Source organism: Copadichromis virginalis, linkage group LG10 (genome assembly GCF_057382275.1).
Source record: "Copadichromis virginalis isolate Kocher_CV1m ecotype Utaka linkage group LG10, C_Virginalis_male_GT1.1, whole genome shotgun sequence".
Lineage (NCBI taxonomy): Eukaryota > Metazoa > Chordata > Actinopteri > Cichliformes > Cichlidae > Copadichromis > Copadichromis virginalis.
Genome location: NC_140627.1, coordinates 30,726,682 through 30,745,548, shown reverse-complemented (window position 1 = coordinate 30,745,548; position 18,867 = coordinate 30,726,682). Strand labels below are relative to the sequence as shown.

The following is an 18,867-nucleotide window of genomic DNA, read 5'->3' as shown; positions in this document are numbered from 1 at the left end:
CCAGCACCCAGACACAAAATGAGGAAGAAAAAAATGTTTATTTTAAATAAAATTTAAACAAGCAGTTAAAAATAAATGTAAATATGTCTGGTCTGTTTTACATGGGTGGAGTTCAGAGAATGTGATTTACAAATGTGCACATGTCACCGAGTAATCTACATCAACTACAGTGACTTATTACAAAGACCAAGTGCAAGTTCGGGACGGGACGCAATTTGGCACAGGAACTGAGGTTAAAAGAGGAACGATAAGGCCTTGTATGTACAGGAACATGCCTCAGGTAAAATACATCCACCTCTGAGTGTGAATGTGTCTGTACATACATTTACACTATGTACTGATTGTTCTCTTGTTTGTGTGGCAGCAAGCTCTTTGCCCACCACCGACTACATCCTAATACTGATTCAGATGGATGTGAACAGAACTGAAAAAAATAAACAAAACAACCTTTTTGTTAAGGATTGGCTGCTGCTTTGAATCAAGTACTTCTTAATAAGAGCTGATGTGCTATTTACTCTTCACAGGCTCAGATGGTTCAGATTTCTGACTGTAAAACAACAGAACAAATGAATAACAAAAACCTTTAGATGAACACAAAGCTCACTGGAAGAGCCATCATCTCTCTGTAACAGTGTCAACTCTGTTGTACCTTCATCTCTCTTATTACTGTGACTACCAGTAACAGTCACTTTGTCACGTGTACCACTCATTCGCGCCATTCCTCTGTTCAGCAGTTAAAATGAGATTTTCTGAGCAAATTTCATGCACCATCTTTCCCCTAAAACAAAGCTTTCTACACATTCTTTTTAAAATCTAACACCCTTTTTCCTCCGTACGTGCATCAGCTGTGTCTAAGAATCCTGAGCAAATAATTAGAAATTTTCACTCTGTCCTCGGAAAGCCCAAGTTTAAAAATCCAGTCATGCAATCCACACTAATCTATTTCTCATCAGCTGAGAAAAACAAAACAAAACACATTGTCCTCTAAGCTTTCCCTCTTTTGCTAGAACTACGCATTTAGCTGCCTGAGGAGTGTGAAATGGTGAGCGAAATCATTAACCACAGCAGTCTTTAAAACAGAATCAGTAACAATAAAAAACAAACAAACAAACAAACAAAAAAAAAAACCACAAACAAACAAAAAAAACAACCTTGAAATGAAACTGGTTTTCGTTCAAAGGGAGTGTGAATATAGATTTGCCAAATCGCCTGGTGCCATGCTCATGCCCCACTTATCTCTGACACAGTCCAACCGACCCACACAGTCGCACTACCGGCTCTTGTTAAAATGGGAGCTTCTTCAGCTGCTCAAAGGTGATGAAGAACTGAGAAGTATGTTAAGGAAACAGACAGTGGATTGGCAGATACAAATACTTCAATGCATTTACCTTGCAAAAAAAGTTGGTATTCAAATTGCACCAATGAAAACACTGACAGAGAGCATCATTGCCAGCACTACGATGGTTCATGGGGTAGGCTGAACAAACTCACCAAGTCCATTACTTGATTGCCATACAAGTCAATTTAATTTGTACTGTGCAAAAGTCTCAAGCCTCCTTTAATTTCTTTATATTTTTCGTTCAAGGAGCCAGACTTTCTTTAAAAGTACAGCCAGTGGCCAGCCGTTACCAAAAAAAAAAAAAAAAGTTATTTAGCAATACAAAACAAACAAAAAGAAACATACTTCACTCATAAATATAAACTGATTAGTGTGTAATTATGTTCTCTAAGAAACTGATGCATTCTCATAAATGCATAAAATGAATCCAATAAAAATACATAGGAGTGGGCACTGGTTTTGAACAGTGGCTGAGATGGACATCATCCTTCTGCTTAATGGAGTAATGGAATGCAAAGGTCGAGGAGAGGAGAACTCATAGGCATTTATGTGACATGGAGGCAGTGAAATTAATTAAGTTGAGGATAAAATAAGCTTTCTATACATTTGAACCTTGAATACAGGAGGAGCGATGCAGTTTTCGTCCTGGTCGTGGAACACTGGACCAGCTCTTTATCCTCTCGAGGATACTCGAGGGCGCATGGGAGTTTGCCCAACCGGTCTACATGTGTTTTGTGGACTTGGAGAAGGCATTCGACCGTGTCCCTCGGGGGGTCCTGTGGAGGGTGCTCTGGCAGTATGGGGTGTCTGGCCCATTGCTATGGGCCATTCAGTCCTTATACGACCGTTGCAAGAGCTTGGTCCGCATAGCCGGCAATAAGTCTGACTCGTTCCTGGTGGGTGATGAGCTCCGCCAGGGCTGCCCTTTGTCTCCGGTTCTGTTCATAATTTTTATGGACAGAATTTCTAGGTGTAGCAAGTGGCGGAAGGCTTTCACTTCAGTGGTCTCAGGATCTCATCTCTGCTTTTTGCAGAGGATGTAGTTCTGTTGGCTTCATCAGGTGATGGCATCCAGCTCACCTTGGAACGGTTTGCAGCCAAGTGTGAAGTTGTGGGAATGAGAATCAGCACCTCCAAATCTGAGGCCATGGTCCTCAGCCGGAAAAGGGTGGAGTGCCCACTCCGGGTCAGGGTCTCGTCCCTGACCTGGAGGGGTCTTGTTCATGAGTGACGGGAGAAGGGAGCCGGAGATCGACAGACGGATTGGTGTAGCGGTTGCAATGATGCGGACGCTGTACCGGTCTGTTGTGGTGAAGAGAGAGCTGAGTGTAAAAGCGAAGCTCTCAATTTACCGGTCGATCCACGTCCCTCCCCTCACCTATGGTCATGAGCTGTGGGTAGTGACCGAAAGAACGAGATCGCGAACACAAGCTGCGGAAATGGGCTTCCTCCGAAGGGTGGCTGGCCTCTCCCTTAGAGATAGGGTGATAAGTTCGGCCATTTGGGAGGGGCTCAGAGTAGAGCCACTGCTCCTCCACATCAAAAGGAGACAGTTGAGGTGGTTCGGGTATCTGAAAAGGATGCCTCCTGGGCGAGGTTTTCCAGGCATGTCCCACTGGGAAGAGGCCCTGGGGCAGACCCAGATCATGCTGGAGAGATTATATCTCTCGGCTGGCCTGGGAACGCCTGGGTGTTCCCCCAGATAAGCTGGAGGAGGTGACTATGGAGAGGGAGGTCTGGGCTTCTCTGCTTGGGCTGCTGCCCTCGCGACCCAGCCCCGGATAAGTGGAAGAAAATGGATGGATGGACAAAATAAGAAGTGGCAGGCCTAAAAACTGGAAGTCATGTCCACTGGGATTTATAACTACCCTGGTATACCATAACACCATGATATAGCCCGAGTCTAATAGGGATGGCCAAATGCTAAATTTTAAAGTACTAGCAGTTTTTTTCCATATTATATATCTAGATTTACTATTTCTGATCCTATTCCAGGTCTTTTATGGAATTAATTATTTTTCTAAGAACTAGAAATGATCCAAGTTCAAGTTTTGTTTACTTTAAAGGATACAATGATGTTCCAAGGTCCCAGTCGTAGCCAGTTAGGCCAAAATCCCTTGTAGAGAGCAAAGAAGCCTTCATTCCTCCACGTCTGCATCAGTCCATCCAATGTTCCTTTGTAAATGGGGTTTCCAGACAAAACTCGCTGGTTCATCATTCGAGTTCTGACCACATCTACAGGATTGGAGGCCAGTGCCCCCGCCAAGCCACATGCAAAACTTGAACTGCAGAAAAACACAGAATGCAGATTAACTACAGCTGTTGCCACTGCACAGCTAAAGACAGACTTTAAGAATAGTTTAAACTTACATGAAATGTGCTAAAATAGTGTCTCCCATGAGGCCGGAACGAAGGAGGTGCTTCTTTGTTATGTCATAGACAGGAAGTTCCACTCCGACAACAATAGCTGCTCGCTGTGCTGTGGGGATGACACCCTGAAGACGTGAAGGATGGAGAAAATGAATCAGACCGTAACACACTTACAGTGCAACTCAGTGAACAGAATGAAGCAAGATGGGTGCCTATTTTCCTTGGGGGCATAGAAAAGTTGCTTTTAGGCTTTGTGCTAAACTGTGGATAGATTGGACCAGATTAATTTGTAAAGAAATCACGTGAAGAGCTAGACCAGACCTTACTGTAACTTTTATGGTCAAAAACACCTTGACCTAGCTATACAGCGAAATGCAGCACTCACTCTCCACAGCCCTCTGGTGCCCTCTGTCTGGTAGATGTTGATGAAGTTGGACATCATGCTGCCTTGGAGCAGGCTGCCCTGTGCCTGCATTCTGATCTAAAACAAATGGAAACACAAAACAGTTGCTAAACTTTTGGCTCATGGATTAGGTTTAAAAACAGAAAAAGGTTCAACTATAAAGTTACTAGTATTATGTTTCATGAGTGAGTATTTCTCAGCATATCAGTGTCACAACTGCTGTTTAATAAATAATAAAGCAGTGCTTTGATATTGACAGCACACACATTCCAATATCCTAGGGCTTACTGCCAACATTAGTAGTCACCTTGAGAACATCTGTAGGGTTGGCCAAAGAGGACGACAGGACTCCAGACACGACACCGCAGAAGACGTTGATGACCATCGTCTCATCTGTCACAAAATTACACAAATTGAGTCAAGGCAGAGCCAAAACCAACCAGCAAACTAGCAAATACTAGATCATCCTATAATTAACTATGAATTGATGTCTAAAGGGTTATTTCTAGAGATAACGTAAATTTTATGAACACTTAATTCTTGCTTTGTGTATCAGTTTTGGTACACTATTGCATCTTCTCTGGGTCTAAACATCAGTGTAATTATTTAGAACAGCAACCGAGACAACTCAGTACAATTATTATTATTCTTCTTAATGTCTGTAGATTACAGAACAAAGTGTTAATTTTGCAAGGATCCAGTTACTGTATAGTGTATACAGTTTAAAATATAAATACAATTTCTTTAATGCAAACTAACTTAAAGTGTTGACTTTTTGTGACATTAACAAAAAAAAAAAAAACCCACATATTGGCATTATTTTAGGGCCTGTTTTGAAACATCTGTTGAGGAAGAAAAGTTCAATTGTTTTTGCACCTTGTACTTTCAACATCTCACATCAACGTCTGATCACAATGAGAAAAATCGACATATCAAAGAATCAACCCTTTTAAATATCTTACATCCTTAAAAAATGACAAATCAAGAGTAGAGCTCAACTGATATATCAGTCTCTCTCATTTCAGCATTAGTGTAAATGTTGATGTTGTTGTTCACACTTTTTTTACATTTCTTATAATGCTGAAAATAATCCTCATGAAAATGTATAAATGGTATTATCACAGTTCAGTGTTTACAGCTGTTTCTAGACAGATATGAGAGTTTTCTTGCAGTCCAACAGTACTAGCCATTAAAGTCTGAGCATGCGCTAAAAAAAAACGAAACCCAAAGTTGCCAAAAATAAATTTAAATTAAAAAAAGGAAATGGCCTGAAAACAACAACATAAAGCAGAATGGAGTAGGCAACACGGCTAAGCAGACAATGCATAGTCAAGTGACACCTTAATGGCAAGTTGCTAACTAACTTGTAAGATCTTTTGCTAGTAGGTGAGAACCTACCCAACCTCTGACTATTTTTCTCTTTAAATGCATACTACAGAATATTGTGTATCAACAGTAGCAAATGATACACTGGAATTATTTGAACTCCACAGAAATCATTATTAGCCTCAAAAAGAAACATTAGCCGTTAGCCTGTCTCTTAACTAGAGCCTGTCTGAAATGAAGTTCTCTTAATTTTGAGTAAAAGCTACAAAATTAGGATAGCTATTTCTGGAAGGTGGAAAGGTTAAAAATATGCTAAAAGGCACCAAGTTGAAATTACAGATTCCTATTCAGAGCTCTTATCAAGCACACAGTACTTCACAGTCAGTTTTAAGAGAAGAGAGAAGGAGAAAATCAAAGGCGTAACCATTGTTTGGCTTATCTAATTTTCTCATATTTTCTATAATCTACATTGTGCATACTGGCTTAAAAACATTCAGATGGTTGATCTCATTTGTAGTAACCAAATGTGGTGTCTACACTGGATCAAGGAATAGAAATCTGACATTAGCAGTACAACAGTGTAATCGCTGTGTTGCTTATTAAGGACAGAAATGTACACATTTCCCTGTGATTTGTGGTCTCAAATAAGGTCAGTGCAAGTACAAGCTGGCAAGTGTGCTGACAAATGCCATCTAAATTCAATTTTATTATATTTTATACTGACTTTTGTTATTTAGCATCAAACCACAACAACTATTGCCAAGGTGGCTGGGATGGTGCCTCCCCCCCCCTCCCACTTATGTCTTTGGATGACAGTTACTTAAACTAAATTAGGCAGGTGCATAAATTTGGACACCCCAACAGAAAAATTACATCAATATTTAGTAGATCCTCCTTTTACAGAAATAACACCTCCAAACACTTCTTATAGCTTCCAATGAGAGTCTGGATTCTGGTTGAAGGTATTTTGGACCTTTTGTCTTTACAAAACATCTCCAGTTCAGTCGGGTTTGATGGTTTCAGAGCATGGACAGCCCGCTTTAAGTCACACCATAGATTTTCAATAATATTCAGGTCTGGGGACTGAGATGGCCATTCCAGAACATTGTACTTGTTCCTCCTGCATTCGTCTCCCATACAGCATCTCCTTGTGCAAAGTGCGCTGAATAGTTGAACGATGGACAGTGACACCATCTGCAGGAAGATGATGTTGTAGGTCTTTGGAGCTGGTGTGTGGGTTGACTATGACCGTTCTCACCATCCTTTCCCTCTGCTTATCTAAGATTTTCCTTGACCTGTCACTTCCAGCCTCAATTACAATTGTGGTCTTCCATTTCCTCACTATGTTCCTCACAGTGGAAACTGACAGCTGAAATCTCCGAGATAGTTTTTTGTATACTTCCCCTAAACCATGATGTTGAACAATCTCTTTGAGAGTTGTTTTGAGGCTCCCATGTAGCCACTCTCAAGAGAAGATGCAAAGAGGAGAAAAACTTGCAATTGGCCACCCTAAATACCCTTTCTCGTGACTGGATTTACCTGTGTATGTAGGTCAAGGGTCAATGAGCTTACCAAACAAATTTTATGTTTCAATAATTAGTGCTAAAGGTATTCAAATCAATAAAACAACAAGGGTGCCCAAATTTATGCACCTGCCTAATTTAGTTTAAGTAACTATTGCACACTTTCTGTAAATCCTATAAACTTCATTTCACTTCTCAAATATCATTGTGTTTGTCTGCTATAAGATATATTTAAATGAAATTGCTGATCCAAACAACCAATGATTTATGAAGGAAAAATGTGAAAATTATCAGGGGTGCCCAAACTTTTGCATACCACAGTATATAAAAAGGAAGCCAATTTCAGTCTCAAACAACATCACTTTCCTTTTCTGGCAAAAAAAAAAAAAAAAAAAAAAAAAAAAATTATGCAATTTTGTGCTGTGCACACTTAATATCAAATATATGTTTGACAAATGGATAAAAGCTTATCAGAGTATCAGTATCAAAACAGCCTCTTTCATAGTTTCCTGCCTTTTCCATCCCCACTCATCTTTCTGTCCCTTCCTTCCTTCCTTACTGGACGCACTTTGCCTGTTGTTTAGCTTGCAAATTACTGCCGGGATGTTAACTCACTCACTTCCAGATGGGTCAACACAGGTGTTGTACTGTCGCTCTATTCAGAGGAAATATGTTGGAAAAAAGAAATGTCCAACTTAACCTGGGTAAAATGTTGGGACCTCAGTGTGTGTTTATCAAGGCTGATTTTGATTTTTAACAAATAAAGGACATCCGCTCAGCTAAGGTGAATGTATTTTATTCATTACCAGGGGCAAATTATCATATAACTGCTTTACTTTCAACCATTTCCAACAAACATACAAACATCATTAACCTCTTTTCATCCACTTAATCTCAAACAAGTGACAACACAACATCCAATATTTTGCAATCCAAACAAGGAAGAAAAGATTTGCAAGGGGTTTTTTCATGTTTGATGCACAAAACTAGCATTGATTGCAAACAAAGAAAAAGAATGAGCATGAAGAAATGAAAAGCAAGAGAAGCACGGTCATGCACAATCAATTTTTGGTTCACCTGCCATGGAGACTTTTATAGTTATGAAACTGCACCAGCCCCAGATTTATCGAAGGCCAAGAGCATTTTAGAAGCCGAATTTTGTGTTAATTATTCCACACTACAATGTTAAATGACTCTGATATTCTGCTGTTTGGTTTGCTGTCCTAGAAATATGACTTGCATAGTAATAAAAAAAATAAAAAAATAAAAAAATACTGGCTTTAAGTCAAATTGAGGTAAATCAGTGCACTGCAGCTTTGGTTATGCTCTATTCCTTTTCAATGTCAGTATATCTTAATGATCAACTCAACACTTGGCAAGAAAGAAGAAATGGCTGTTGTGTCTCAGGGAGCCGTTAGAGAAGGACATTTATTGATATTCACTCTGGACTGTTTAACTGAGCTTCAAAGTTCGCCTTAAAGATCATGGCAGGCTTGTAAAGAGCTCGCTTTGTGTAGCAGAGTTTTTACCATTTAAAAAATAAATAAATAAACAGCAATATTAATCTTTTCCCCTTTCTCCTGTCTAATTCCATCATGCTTCTAGTGCTAACACCACAAACCTCTGTTACATCCGTGCCCGCACCACTAAATTAGATATTGTCAGACAGTGAATACTAGCGAAGAAGACGACGACGAAGAAGGATCGTCAATAATAATGATGCCGTTGCTGGGAAAAAAATGATCAAACATCTTAATGAGTGTAGTTGTAACACATTATCTTTGCCTTACTTGGTTCCCTGTTGCTGTGCATATGCAGAGCTGCCTACATTTTAACTGTGCTGATAAAGTCCAGCACAGAACCTGCGTGAGCAGAAAATAAGCAAAGGGAGTCTGTTTAAAAACAGTTTTTCTGGAGCATCTCTATTTCAACCTCATCTATGTTTGGCCTTTACCTTTGTGACAGATCCCTATACTCTCCTGTACTATATAAGCCAATAACATAGTATGTTTAAACCATTTGGAGTTCATTTTGTAAGCTTACTGATCCTCAAGATGCAATGCAATATTACTTCAAGTATTCCAACGGTGATTTGATTCCAGTTGGAAACACAAATCCCCTTTGGAGGGGTGTCAGAAAGGGCATCGGGCTCAAAACTCTGCCAGATCAAACCATGAGCTACTTGTTATGGTGAATCCTTGTAGAAAAGGAGCCGCCGAAATATCCATTTAGTCATCATTACTGGGTATGCTGAATGGAAGATGGTCCTTTAAAAAACAAAACAAAAAAAAACAACAACAACAACAAAAAAGAAAACCCTTTACAGCAGGGGTGGGTAACATAAGAAGGGGAGGGCTGCACCATAAACAGAACCCAGTTCAGCTTTTTAGCCTCCACAACAATCCCAGATTTAGACTTTTTGTTTTTATTTCACTTTATTTTCAGTTAGTTTACTTGTCTGTGTTCAGCTTTTAATTATTTGAAAATGTTTAGTTTTAGTTTTCTATTGTTTCAGTGGTAGTTTTAGACTTTCTCATTAGTACAGTTTGGAGGGTGTTTAGATATTTGGAGAAATTTAGAAAAAGAAAAAAAAAAAATCACAACAGACGTCACAATACAAATGCACCTCTGTGTAAAGCAGGGGTAGGCAACTCCAGGCCTCGAGGGCCAGTGTCCTGCAGGTTTTAGATATCACCCTGGGTCAACACACCTGAATCACATGATTAGTTCTTACCAGGCCTCTGGAGAACTACAAGACATGGTGAGGAGTTAATTTAGCCATTTGAATCAGCTGTGTTGGATCAAGGACACATCTAAAACCTGCAGGACACCGGCCCTCAAGGACTGGAGTTGCCTATCAGTGCTGTAAAGAGATGACCAAAGTGCCACATAACTGCTTGGGTTTTCTTTTTTATTCCCCTCCCAAAAAGTCAAAGTTCTATTTATTGCACAGCCCAGTGTCTTTATATTAACACATTAACTAAAATGCTTTACATAGTTTTTCCATTTCATATGTTAAAGGGGTCAAAGATATGACTCTGAATAGCAGCATCAGTTAACCAGCTAAAATGCAAATGTAAGAAAATGACTCTCTGTCCGTTCTGTTTTTATTATGGAAGATCCAAGATAGCTTAAAAAGCATTTGCTTACTGTAATCTCTGGTTTTGGCTGAGCCCAAACTAAAATCTTACAAATCAAATGCATGTTAAAGGACATTGTATCAGTTTACTGTGAGGACAGAATAATTGTTATTCTAAATTTTATGCCGTATTAAAACACCTACATGGTTGGCCAGTTGTCTGGTTTAGCTGATTAGAGTAAATGTGAGAATACTATCAAGTTTTCAGCTGGGTTCTGTGTAACTAACTAATGAAACCCTGTGAATTAAAGACAGTCTAAAATTTGCCTTTTAAGGAGAACTTAGTAAAGGGACACAAAAAAAAAAAAAAAAAAAAAAAGAATATTAGAGTTAGAAATAGTGGTACCAACCTTCTGGCTGACTGACAAATAGCCTCTTCAGAGAATTGTAGGTTCCTATCTTGATTGTCCCATAAGAAGCCTGTCTCAAAAGAGCCGGGGAAATTCTGTGAGGAGAAGATTAAAAAAAAAAGTTTGATTCAAGTCAGTTCCTAAAGCGAGTATATATATCAAGAACTTACTTGCGTGGCTATGAATGCAAGTCAATACCATTTCGGCCTTATTAAGGATTGTGAAATTCTAGCTATTGTCTGTTACACAGAAAGTGCTCTGAAAACACCTGAATGCTCTAAAAACAAAGAGAAGCTTGTTTTTAAATCTTTTTCAGAATGGATTGCATTACTTTCCCCACGGGGCTGTCAGCTGAATTCAGCTCAGCCGCCCACAAAGTGTAGCAGCTCTGCGTTCAGTCTTTATTACTGCATATTGTAGAGCACATCAAGGCTCCAGACTAATGTTCAATTTTTTTCCCTCCCCACATCAGTAAACGTAAAAGAGTATTCACAGTGTCTTATCATGTTCAAATAATCAGCCTTTACTTGTCATGAAGTTGTTGCTGTGGCACATTCTAAACTATTTGTTCTGATGATTGCAAACAGTTAAGAAAAACCACATGGTGAACAACCATCCAGCTTTTCTCCTTCAGAAGGTGAGTACCAAAGGGCTGAAGATGAGTGTGGCTGATAAATGAGAAGCGAATGAGTCCCACACTTTCCCACACTTTTTGCTTTTCTCAGACTGCAACATCCTCAACTTGTGTCTTATTCCACCCACGAGAAATGTGAGCAGAGGAGTGGAGGCAATATGAATTTAACAGAATGAGAACATATTTGCCTCTGCGCCTCAGTTAAAGAGGGCATGTGGTGCAGCTTCATCATAAATTGGTTTGTTACTGCCCACCTACTGATGTATGCTACGATCTCAGATGTAACAGCGCTCATGACATGGTACCATTTAGGACTTAGTTAAATTGAGAAGGGTGCAACATGACCAAATGTGAAATCATACACACAAGAGCAAAAAGTCTGATTAGCAGCTTCCCCTGTATGCCTGTTCTCTATGCTCTCCACACGAATTTTAAGAATTCAAACATTTTTCAGTATGGTGGAAAAAGACCGATTTCCTGGTCACTGGCAGGAGGATAGAGGACAGAAGAGACAAGGAGGCATAATTTAGAGAACTCAGAGGACTTTAGGCTTTACTTGGGCAGCCAACCCAAGTATATTATTAATTCTTCCCGCCTTGTGGTTTCCCTAACAGCTCGCCAGCTAGCTACTCTGGCAATCCATGATATTACTGACCTTCCACCAGCTCCAATCCAAGATAGTGGAGTTGGAGTTCATCCACAGGGTGAGAGACAGCTGACTACATTGTTCAGGTATTTATGGCCACAAAGTACTTCACAAATATTTCCACTGGAGAATTTATTAACTGTGTTATTCAATAACTCATTTAAGAAAATGTGTGCAAAGAAAGGAGTCACAAATGTGAACACAGGGTTGCTTAATTATGGGTTTTTTTGGTCAGTAAGACTATAGATATTCATCACGATCACTCAAAAGGAAGGGATTTATTGAATAAGAAAAGAGTTGTTTAACTAGATTTCCTATGAACCCGGACCTCGTGCATGTGTACAAGTGGCAAATAAAATATTTTATCTTCATCTTTCTTAAACTTTTATTATACCTTACCTAACAAAAGCTAAATAAACTAAACCAAACATACTGCAGCATGGCAGGGATTTTTATTAAGGGGTAAAAATCAAGGAAAGAGATGTGTTGAAGGCCAAAAGAGAAAATTATTTCAAAGTAGAAGCAGCACAAATATTGTTTAGGCTGAAATTCAAATTCATTTATTGCATAGCCCTGTGTACAGACCCCTTGCAGCTCATATAGTTATATTTTTTTGCATATCATATATTTTTACTATATTTCTCATATGCTGTCTTTATACATTTATTATTCCTTTAAATGATCACTTATTCTATTTCTCCATTTTATATGAGCATTTTTTGCATCTGTTGTGGACAGCAAAGGAAAAATTTAGTTGTACAGGGAAACATGTTGGGAAATATTTTGTTATATGCAGATATTTTGTGCATATGACAATAACACTTTGAAACTTCAATGTGAGAAACACTGACAGTGGTGAGTTTATTTTTAACCAGTGGAGTGCATTCATATTTACTGAGGTTCATATCCCGACCAACCTAAGCTGCTGACCACTCTAACCATACGTGACCCGACTCCCTTCTACCCCCCTTCCACAAAATATCATGAAGCTAAAATAGAATACTAAACTGCTTTAACAGAGCAGCCAGCAGCAGCCTGCGTCACCCATATATGATATCAGAAGTGAGTAGCAAGTAAGACTATTTGACTGCACAATGAGAGAAAAGAAAATGAGATCTCCCTGTCTTCTAGGAACAATAATTTACCTGGGACTGTATGCACACTCCCTGGAAATAAGAGCTGGTAGGACTGAAATTCTAAGGAAATCTTTATTCAAATAACCCCCACTTAAACTTACAGCGGAGTCTTATTTCAAAGTGTATTAGCTCTCAGTAAAGCTCAAATGAAAAACACTGGCGAGGGGGGCAGTCGCTTCTCTGCAGCACAAGCAATGTAGACAGGGAGATAGCAGAATTATTTATAACATTAGAGAAAATATTAAATACAAATGGACTTTCCTACATATAAGAAATGATGGAGCCAATCAATGAGGTTTTGGCATTCCACCAAAGAGATATAAACCAGATTTTTTAACATTGTTGCTACAGAGTTAAATTTATTAAGACTTTTCTGTACATCAAATGGCCCAGAAAATACAGGAAATGCTAAGACATCCGTTAGGTAAAGCAACACAGGCTCTTTGCCAACACTGCTTATGTGCACAGTCAGCCTACAAAGGCTCAGCTGAGTCAGAAAACAAAAACGTATTAAGCAAAGACAGGAATTTTTAATCTTGATCAAGCAATAGCATTCTTGTAAACTAGAGAGATGCATCACGGAAAACCTTTCTACAGTGAAACTATGACATGTTATGCAGATCAAATGAGTGGCCTAAAAGATAATATTCCATACCCAGAGTAGAGCGCCCGAATGCCCTCCTCCTTCCCGATCCTGAACAGAGCATGGAACATGCCTCTGTAGCGCACCTCTGTGTACTGAGACTGACCTTGGACCTGTAGTCTGGTCTTAGTAAGGTCAATGGGAAATGTGCCTGAGAATGAAAAATAATGATAAATAGGGATTAAAAACACATTTTATGTGGTTTATTATTTTATTTTATTTATTTTATTATTTTAAAAAGACTCAGAATACAGAAACAAATGTATATCATGTAGCTCTATGTTCATATCATATACAGTAAACATCAATCATGTTAAAAGAGAAATCTTCTACTGAAGTCAATAGATGAGTTCTACAAGAGGAAAGATAGTGGTAGAAGCATAACTTCCAGAAAGTTTATTTTTGGCGTTTAAAAAAACAAACAAAAACAAACAAACAAAAAAAGATTAGTCTGAAATGAACGCCTCAAAATTACATATTGATTATGACAAAACTATTATTAACAGTTACTTTAATCAGCACTCAAACCACAGATTATTCAACAGAATTAAACATTTACTTATTGTTTATATTAAAAAGAAGCATGTATTTTTTAGTTGCAGAACTTCTCATTCAGTTGCAAAAAAATAAACAAACAGGTCCATGTAAAATGGACTAACCCTGTCAGAACCGAGCAGAGAGTAAATCTGAACTTTTATGGAGACATTTGAGTGAAAGAATATGATGGGCTGAAAGCCAAAGTGTTGTTAAAATTTAAGTTTGAATGCCTCCATGGCTCTTGCTACTGGTTACTTGCTCTTAGAATGTCATTGTGTTATTAGTTTTACAACCCAATTCTAAGCAACATGTATTTAAACACAGGAAATGTATTTTTCTTCATTCTTTAAGACTCTAAATAGAGCAACAGATGAAATGTTTTAATTTTGTCTCATGTTCTCTGGGGAAAAAAAAAATAGAATAGCCCTTTATTGTCACTGTACATGTACAATGAAATTGGAGGTGCTCCACACCAACTGTACCGGAACAAAATATATAAATAGTAGACAATAGGATTAAATAGCAAAGAGTAGCTGATGAAGAGTGATTTAAATGGGCTTTTGCATGGAGCAAAAAATCTAAATATGATTTTGAATGTGATGATTGTGTGAGAGACACAAACTGAGGCTAAACACCAGACTTTTGTCAGCACTCAACAATCTGGACTGAACTTTGTGAATGCCACACACCTACGATTGCAGAATGGGGAACACAATTATCACCAAATGGCTTTGACATTTTCTCTGCTACATGCACCATTTCCCTTTTTGGAGCCAGTGTTATCTGTAGTGATGCATTTTCCTACAATACTGGCGGTTAACCATTTGCATACAACGCGCTCTACTCGTGTTACATTAAAGCATATACCCCCGACTCCCAAAAAAATATATACAAAAAAAAACCCAAAAATACACCTGATGGTCAATGTGTGGATATTGCGGCGCACCACGTACCGAATTCTGCGACAATCGAGGCCATCCCTCCGTAGATAAACGGCTTCCAGTTCAAGTTGGCCATCTCCGTGGCGGCGGCTGCTGCTTCCACCTGCTGCAGCCCCGCTAAAAATAGAAGAAGACCACCCAGACAGAGGTCAACGCAGTGCTGCCACCTCAGACAATACAACATGTCGACAAACATTGAGGTAAAAGAGGATGCTACAGATCAACGAAGTGCCTCAGCATCAGCATCCCAGCATACTGCGCCGGAAAGAGACGCCCCGCAGTATCGAACGCGGTGAGGAGAGCCGTCATATTTGTTGTGACCCTACTATTGGCTTATAATAAAGTCAATAACATTTTCGGCGTCTTGATTGGCTGGGGTGCAAGAGGCGGGCACGGAATGCGTTACCGATAGCAACAGTGCCAAGAGAAATAAATGAAGTTATTTATTATTACTACTAGTCATAGAATGACAAAGAAGCTATTTTATTAATGAAATCTAAATCATATGATGATATATACAGTTTTAATCATTTTATAAAATGGTCTTTTTTTTTTCTTTTTTCTTTTTTTTTTACAGAGATGATCGCCCACCTGCTTCCAGCGTTCCGCCTCGAAACAGATGGCTGCTGCTAGGCTAAATGCTACTTCTAAAAAATTACTAGCCGGTCTGTTAGCAAATTTACCAACTGGCAACCAGTTACTGTCAAACTGAACGTACCTGTGCTGTAGATAAAGTCCGCGACCTTCTATGCAGCTTGGTTTCCCATGTGTCAGAGAATAACTATGCATTGACTTTAATAAAATGCCAGCGGAAAACTTCTCACCTTTCGTTAGCTTCCCATTTACGCTAGCGCCAACTGTGGCAGAATTTGTAAAAACAGGATTTCCGTTAACACTTTCAAAATAAAACGCCTTTTGTCTAACTAAAGTAATCAAGCAATGTAATTTATGTCGTTACGGTTAAAGCAGTGTTTACACAAATAAAACATAAATAAACAAAGTAATGCTAAATGTAATTTCAGGTGGCTAAAAATGAAAACAGTGATCTTAAAATAAAGTTTCATGGAATAAACAATTTTAAACTAGTGATTTAGCTAGGCTACTGATGGTTTACTGTTGTTGCACTTATTTCTAAATGTTTATTGGGTGTTCATCTATACAAATATATAATTAACCACCACAGCTGATAGATCTTCAGGAAAGCTGAATTTGTTTTATTGGAGTTGTACTGTGGAACAGGTCTTCCCCTGAACAGTGTGAAACACGTAGTCATACAAAAGTAAGAAAAGTACATAGTTTTCTAATATCTTTTCAGGTAGCACATTAAATTAAAATCCATCCACAGCATTCAAACTGTGATATATTTAATCACACCCTAGCGTTTTCATCATCATATTTCTTTAATGAACCCTTACTCCTTTATCTTTGTGCTCTCAGTTGTATGGCAACACATATTCGGCATTTTTTTTTCTTGCGTGTTTGCAACAGATGAGAGACTCCATTCTCAATAAAACATAAAATCGGCAACTTGAAACAACCCAAGTTTTTATTTTTTTCCGATTTCTTAATGAAATTGATTTTACATACGATGCAAAGTTTTCTTTCTTATTTTATTATGATTTCCTGTTGGATTCTTTCACACCTAACTGCTCTAATGCTAAAGTGTTTGTTTTCTTCTTCTTCTGGCTGCTCCAGAAGAAGCAGCTTGAGGTTGACATATCAGATCATCTGCCCCCATCTCACCTAATCCATATCCTCGTCTTTGACGCCAACCCTCTACACGTCCGCCTTCACTACCTCCTCTGCAGTCTTATTTCCCTCCTGCCTGGCAGCTCCATATTCAACATCCTTTGTCCAGTACTTGCACTATCCCTCCTCTGTACATGTCCAAACCATCTCAGCCTTCTCTTTGTAACTTTGTCTGAGCTGTCACTCTGATTTACTCATTTCTAATCCTTTCATTCCTGATGTAAATCTTCAGCTCTGCCTCCCGGCAGTGCTACCATTTCAAAACTGTACATCAGAGTAGGCCTCACTACCATCTTGTAAACCTTCCCTTTCACTCTTTTTGCTATCCTTTAGCCAAAAATCACCCCTGACAGTCATCTACGCCCACCTCCTCGACTCTGCCTGTGCTCTCTTCCTCACCTTTCTTGTGCATTGTCTAATGGCTGTTGGTTTGCATGGTTGACCCGTTGTATTTAAACTTACCCATGCAACCTAACTACCTTCACTACCTGCAAGTGTTACAAAATAAATTCACTCCCATTACTTTAGCATTAAAAAAAAGTACCCACCCCCCTCAAACTGCATCTGTTTGTTGCTTTAAGCACCTGAGAGTTGCTCATCAGGTAGCTGCACAGCATGAAAACATACTTCCATTAGGGACACAAATAAAAATGCTGTGCACAAATGACATTACCATTCAAAATATGACACCTGAAATTTTTCATATGATGAAATGTTGATCTACAGTTTCACTTATGTAATAGGAGTAAAGGGCATAAGGGCAACATGGTTCAGCTAACATGTCTAAGGCTTATGTTTCTTGTACAACCGTGGCACATATTTGCAATGAATGAGCCAAGTGTTACTGCAGTGTTTAAGCTTTAGTAGTTAGTCCAGGTTGCATTCACTGGGTTTTGATTATGATCTACTGTCTTGTTTTTATCATTCTCTTTCCTTTTCAGGAGCATCATGCTCCTCTGTTTCTTGTGGATTTTCCTGCATTTTGAACCTGTGAAGACAGCACTTACATCACAGGATACAGTAGAAACAGAACACAAAAACAGCTCTTTGGTAGTTATTAGCAGAGGGAAGAAAGTTTGCGCTTGCATTTCAAACATTACAACTCACAGAGCCTCCCGGAATTTAAATCAGCAAATTTTCGGCTACCCAGATTCTTTTATGTAAATAAAAAAAACTGCAGTAAACCCCTTAAATGCTTTTAAAAGAGGACTGCTGATGTCCTTTCCACATCACTCACATGTCAAACAGCAAATATCCACAATGCTAAACTTCATCAGTAGAAAAATATACATTGGCTAGGTATTCTTCTCCTCTACATTTAAAATATAGTTGGAAAATATCAATAATAAACAAAAACGGGCAGTTGGAGCCAAATTCAAGGGAAACTGAGTGAATGGAAACACTGCAGTCCGAAAGTTTAGGGATGCATTTCCTCTGTTTCTTCTTCTAGAGGGCATTCTTGATGAAATCCAGCCTTACTTGTTCAGGCACAGGAAGTGGTGTGGAATCACAGAGTGGTGCGCAGCAGCCGAATGGCTCGCTGGTAAAGCTGTTGGACAACTGACACCAGATTCCTAAAGGAGAAAAGACTGAGTTTGAAAAAAAAAACAGGATGGAGAGAGAATCGCTCCAAAATTTAGTGTAGATTCACTTCTTTAACACTACGTCGTACATACTGGTGACCTGTGCTGCTCTTTCAGATCTACCATCTGAACATCTGTGTGATTTTTAAATTGATATACAAATTGTCATGACCAGTGACCACTGATCAGTAGTCACGAGTACCATTCACAGAGAGTTGGCTGCAATCACACCATTGTAGGATGGTGAAAGATGTACCCTTTGGCCCCCTCCTCGATTCAGAGATGGTCTTTCCCTTTTCACGTAAATGGCCTCCTTGACTGTCCGCTCAAACCAGCGTTCCTCCCTGTCCAGGATGTGCACATCCTCACCACTGAAAGAGTGTCCACTGCCCTGTAGATGTAAATAGACTGCAGAGTCCTGGCCTGACGAGGTAGCTCTTCTGTGTTCTGCTATCCGCTTAGCCAGAGGTAGTTTGGTTTCCTCGATGTATAAAACACGGTTTACAATTTGCATATTAATTATCATGACACTGACCTCACAGTGCATT

At 39.1% G+C, this 18,867-nt stretch overlaps 1 protein-coding gene and 1 long non-coding RNA gene across 4 annotated transcripts; one reads left to right on the top strand and one right to left on the bottom strand.

Moving 5' to 3' along the window:
• Window positions 1-19: 19 nt before the first annotated feature.
• On the bottom strand, window positions 20-15,889 carry slc25a14 (solute carrier family 25 member 14). Of its 3 annotated transcripts, none has more exons than XM_085471032.1 (9): window positions 15,812-15,889; window positions 15,000-15,104; window positions 13,522-13,660; window positions 10,451-10,545; window positions 4,420-4,505; window positions 4,095-4,190; window positions 3,710-3,834; window positions 3,411-3,624; window positions 20-1,325 (listed from the first exon to the last, which is right to left on the bottom strand). In XM_085471032.1, exons 2-9 carry the CDS (start codon window positions 15,061-15,063, stop codon window positions 1,284-1,286), a joined length of 861 nt encoding a protein of 286 aa, XP_085327158.1. In that variant the 5' UTR covers window positions 15,064-15,104; window positions 15,812-15,889; the 3' UTR covers window positions 20-1,283. The 3 variants fall into 3 exon arrangements, with proteins under 3 accessions (XP_085327158.1, XP_085327157.1, XP_085327156.1); XM_085471031.1 differs by having other exon boundaries at window positions 15,706-15,877; XM_085471030.1 differs by lacking the exon at window positions 15,812-15,889 and having other exon boundaries at window positions 15,000-15,252.
• LOC146700787 (uncharacterized) lies at window positions 15,214-15,791 on the top strand. Its single transcript, XR_014922610.1, has 2 exons — window positions 15,214-15,279; window positions 15,565-15,791. It is a non-coding gene; the product is annotated as an uncharacterized LOC146700787 (long non-coding RNA).
• Window positions 15,890-18,867: the final 2,978 nt, after the last annotated feature.

What these genes read in the sequence shown, in the direction of transcription:
- slc25a14 (XM_085471030.1), bottom strand. Translation starts at nt 15,183, where the DNA reads ATGTTTGTCGACATGTTGTATTGTCTGAGGTGGCAGCACTGCGTTGAC. An exon ending in ATTCGGGCGCTCTACTCTGG is followed by an intron (nt 10,546 to 13,521) that starts GTATGGAATATT and finishes TTCTCCTCACAG; the next exon opens with AATTTCCCCGGCTCTTTTGA. An exon ending in ACCCTACAGATGTTCTCAAG is followed by an intron (nt 4,191 to 4,419) that starts GTGACTACTAAT and finishes CATTTGTTTTAG; the next exon opens with ATCAGAATGCAGGCACAGGG.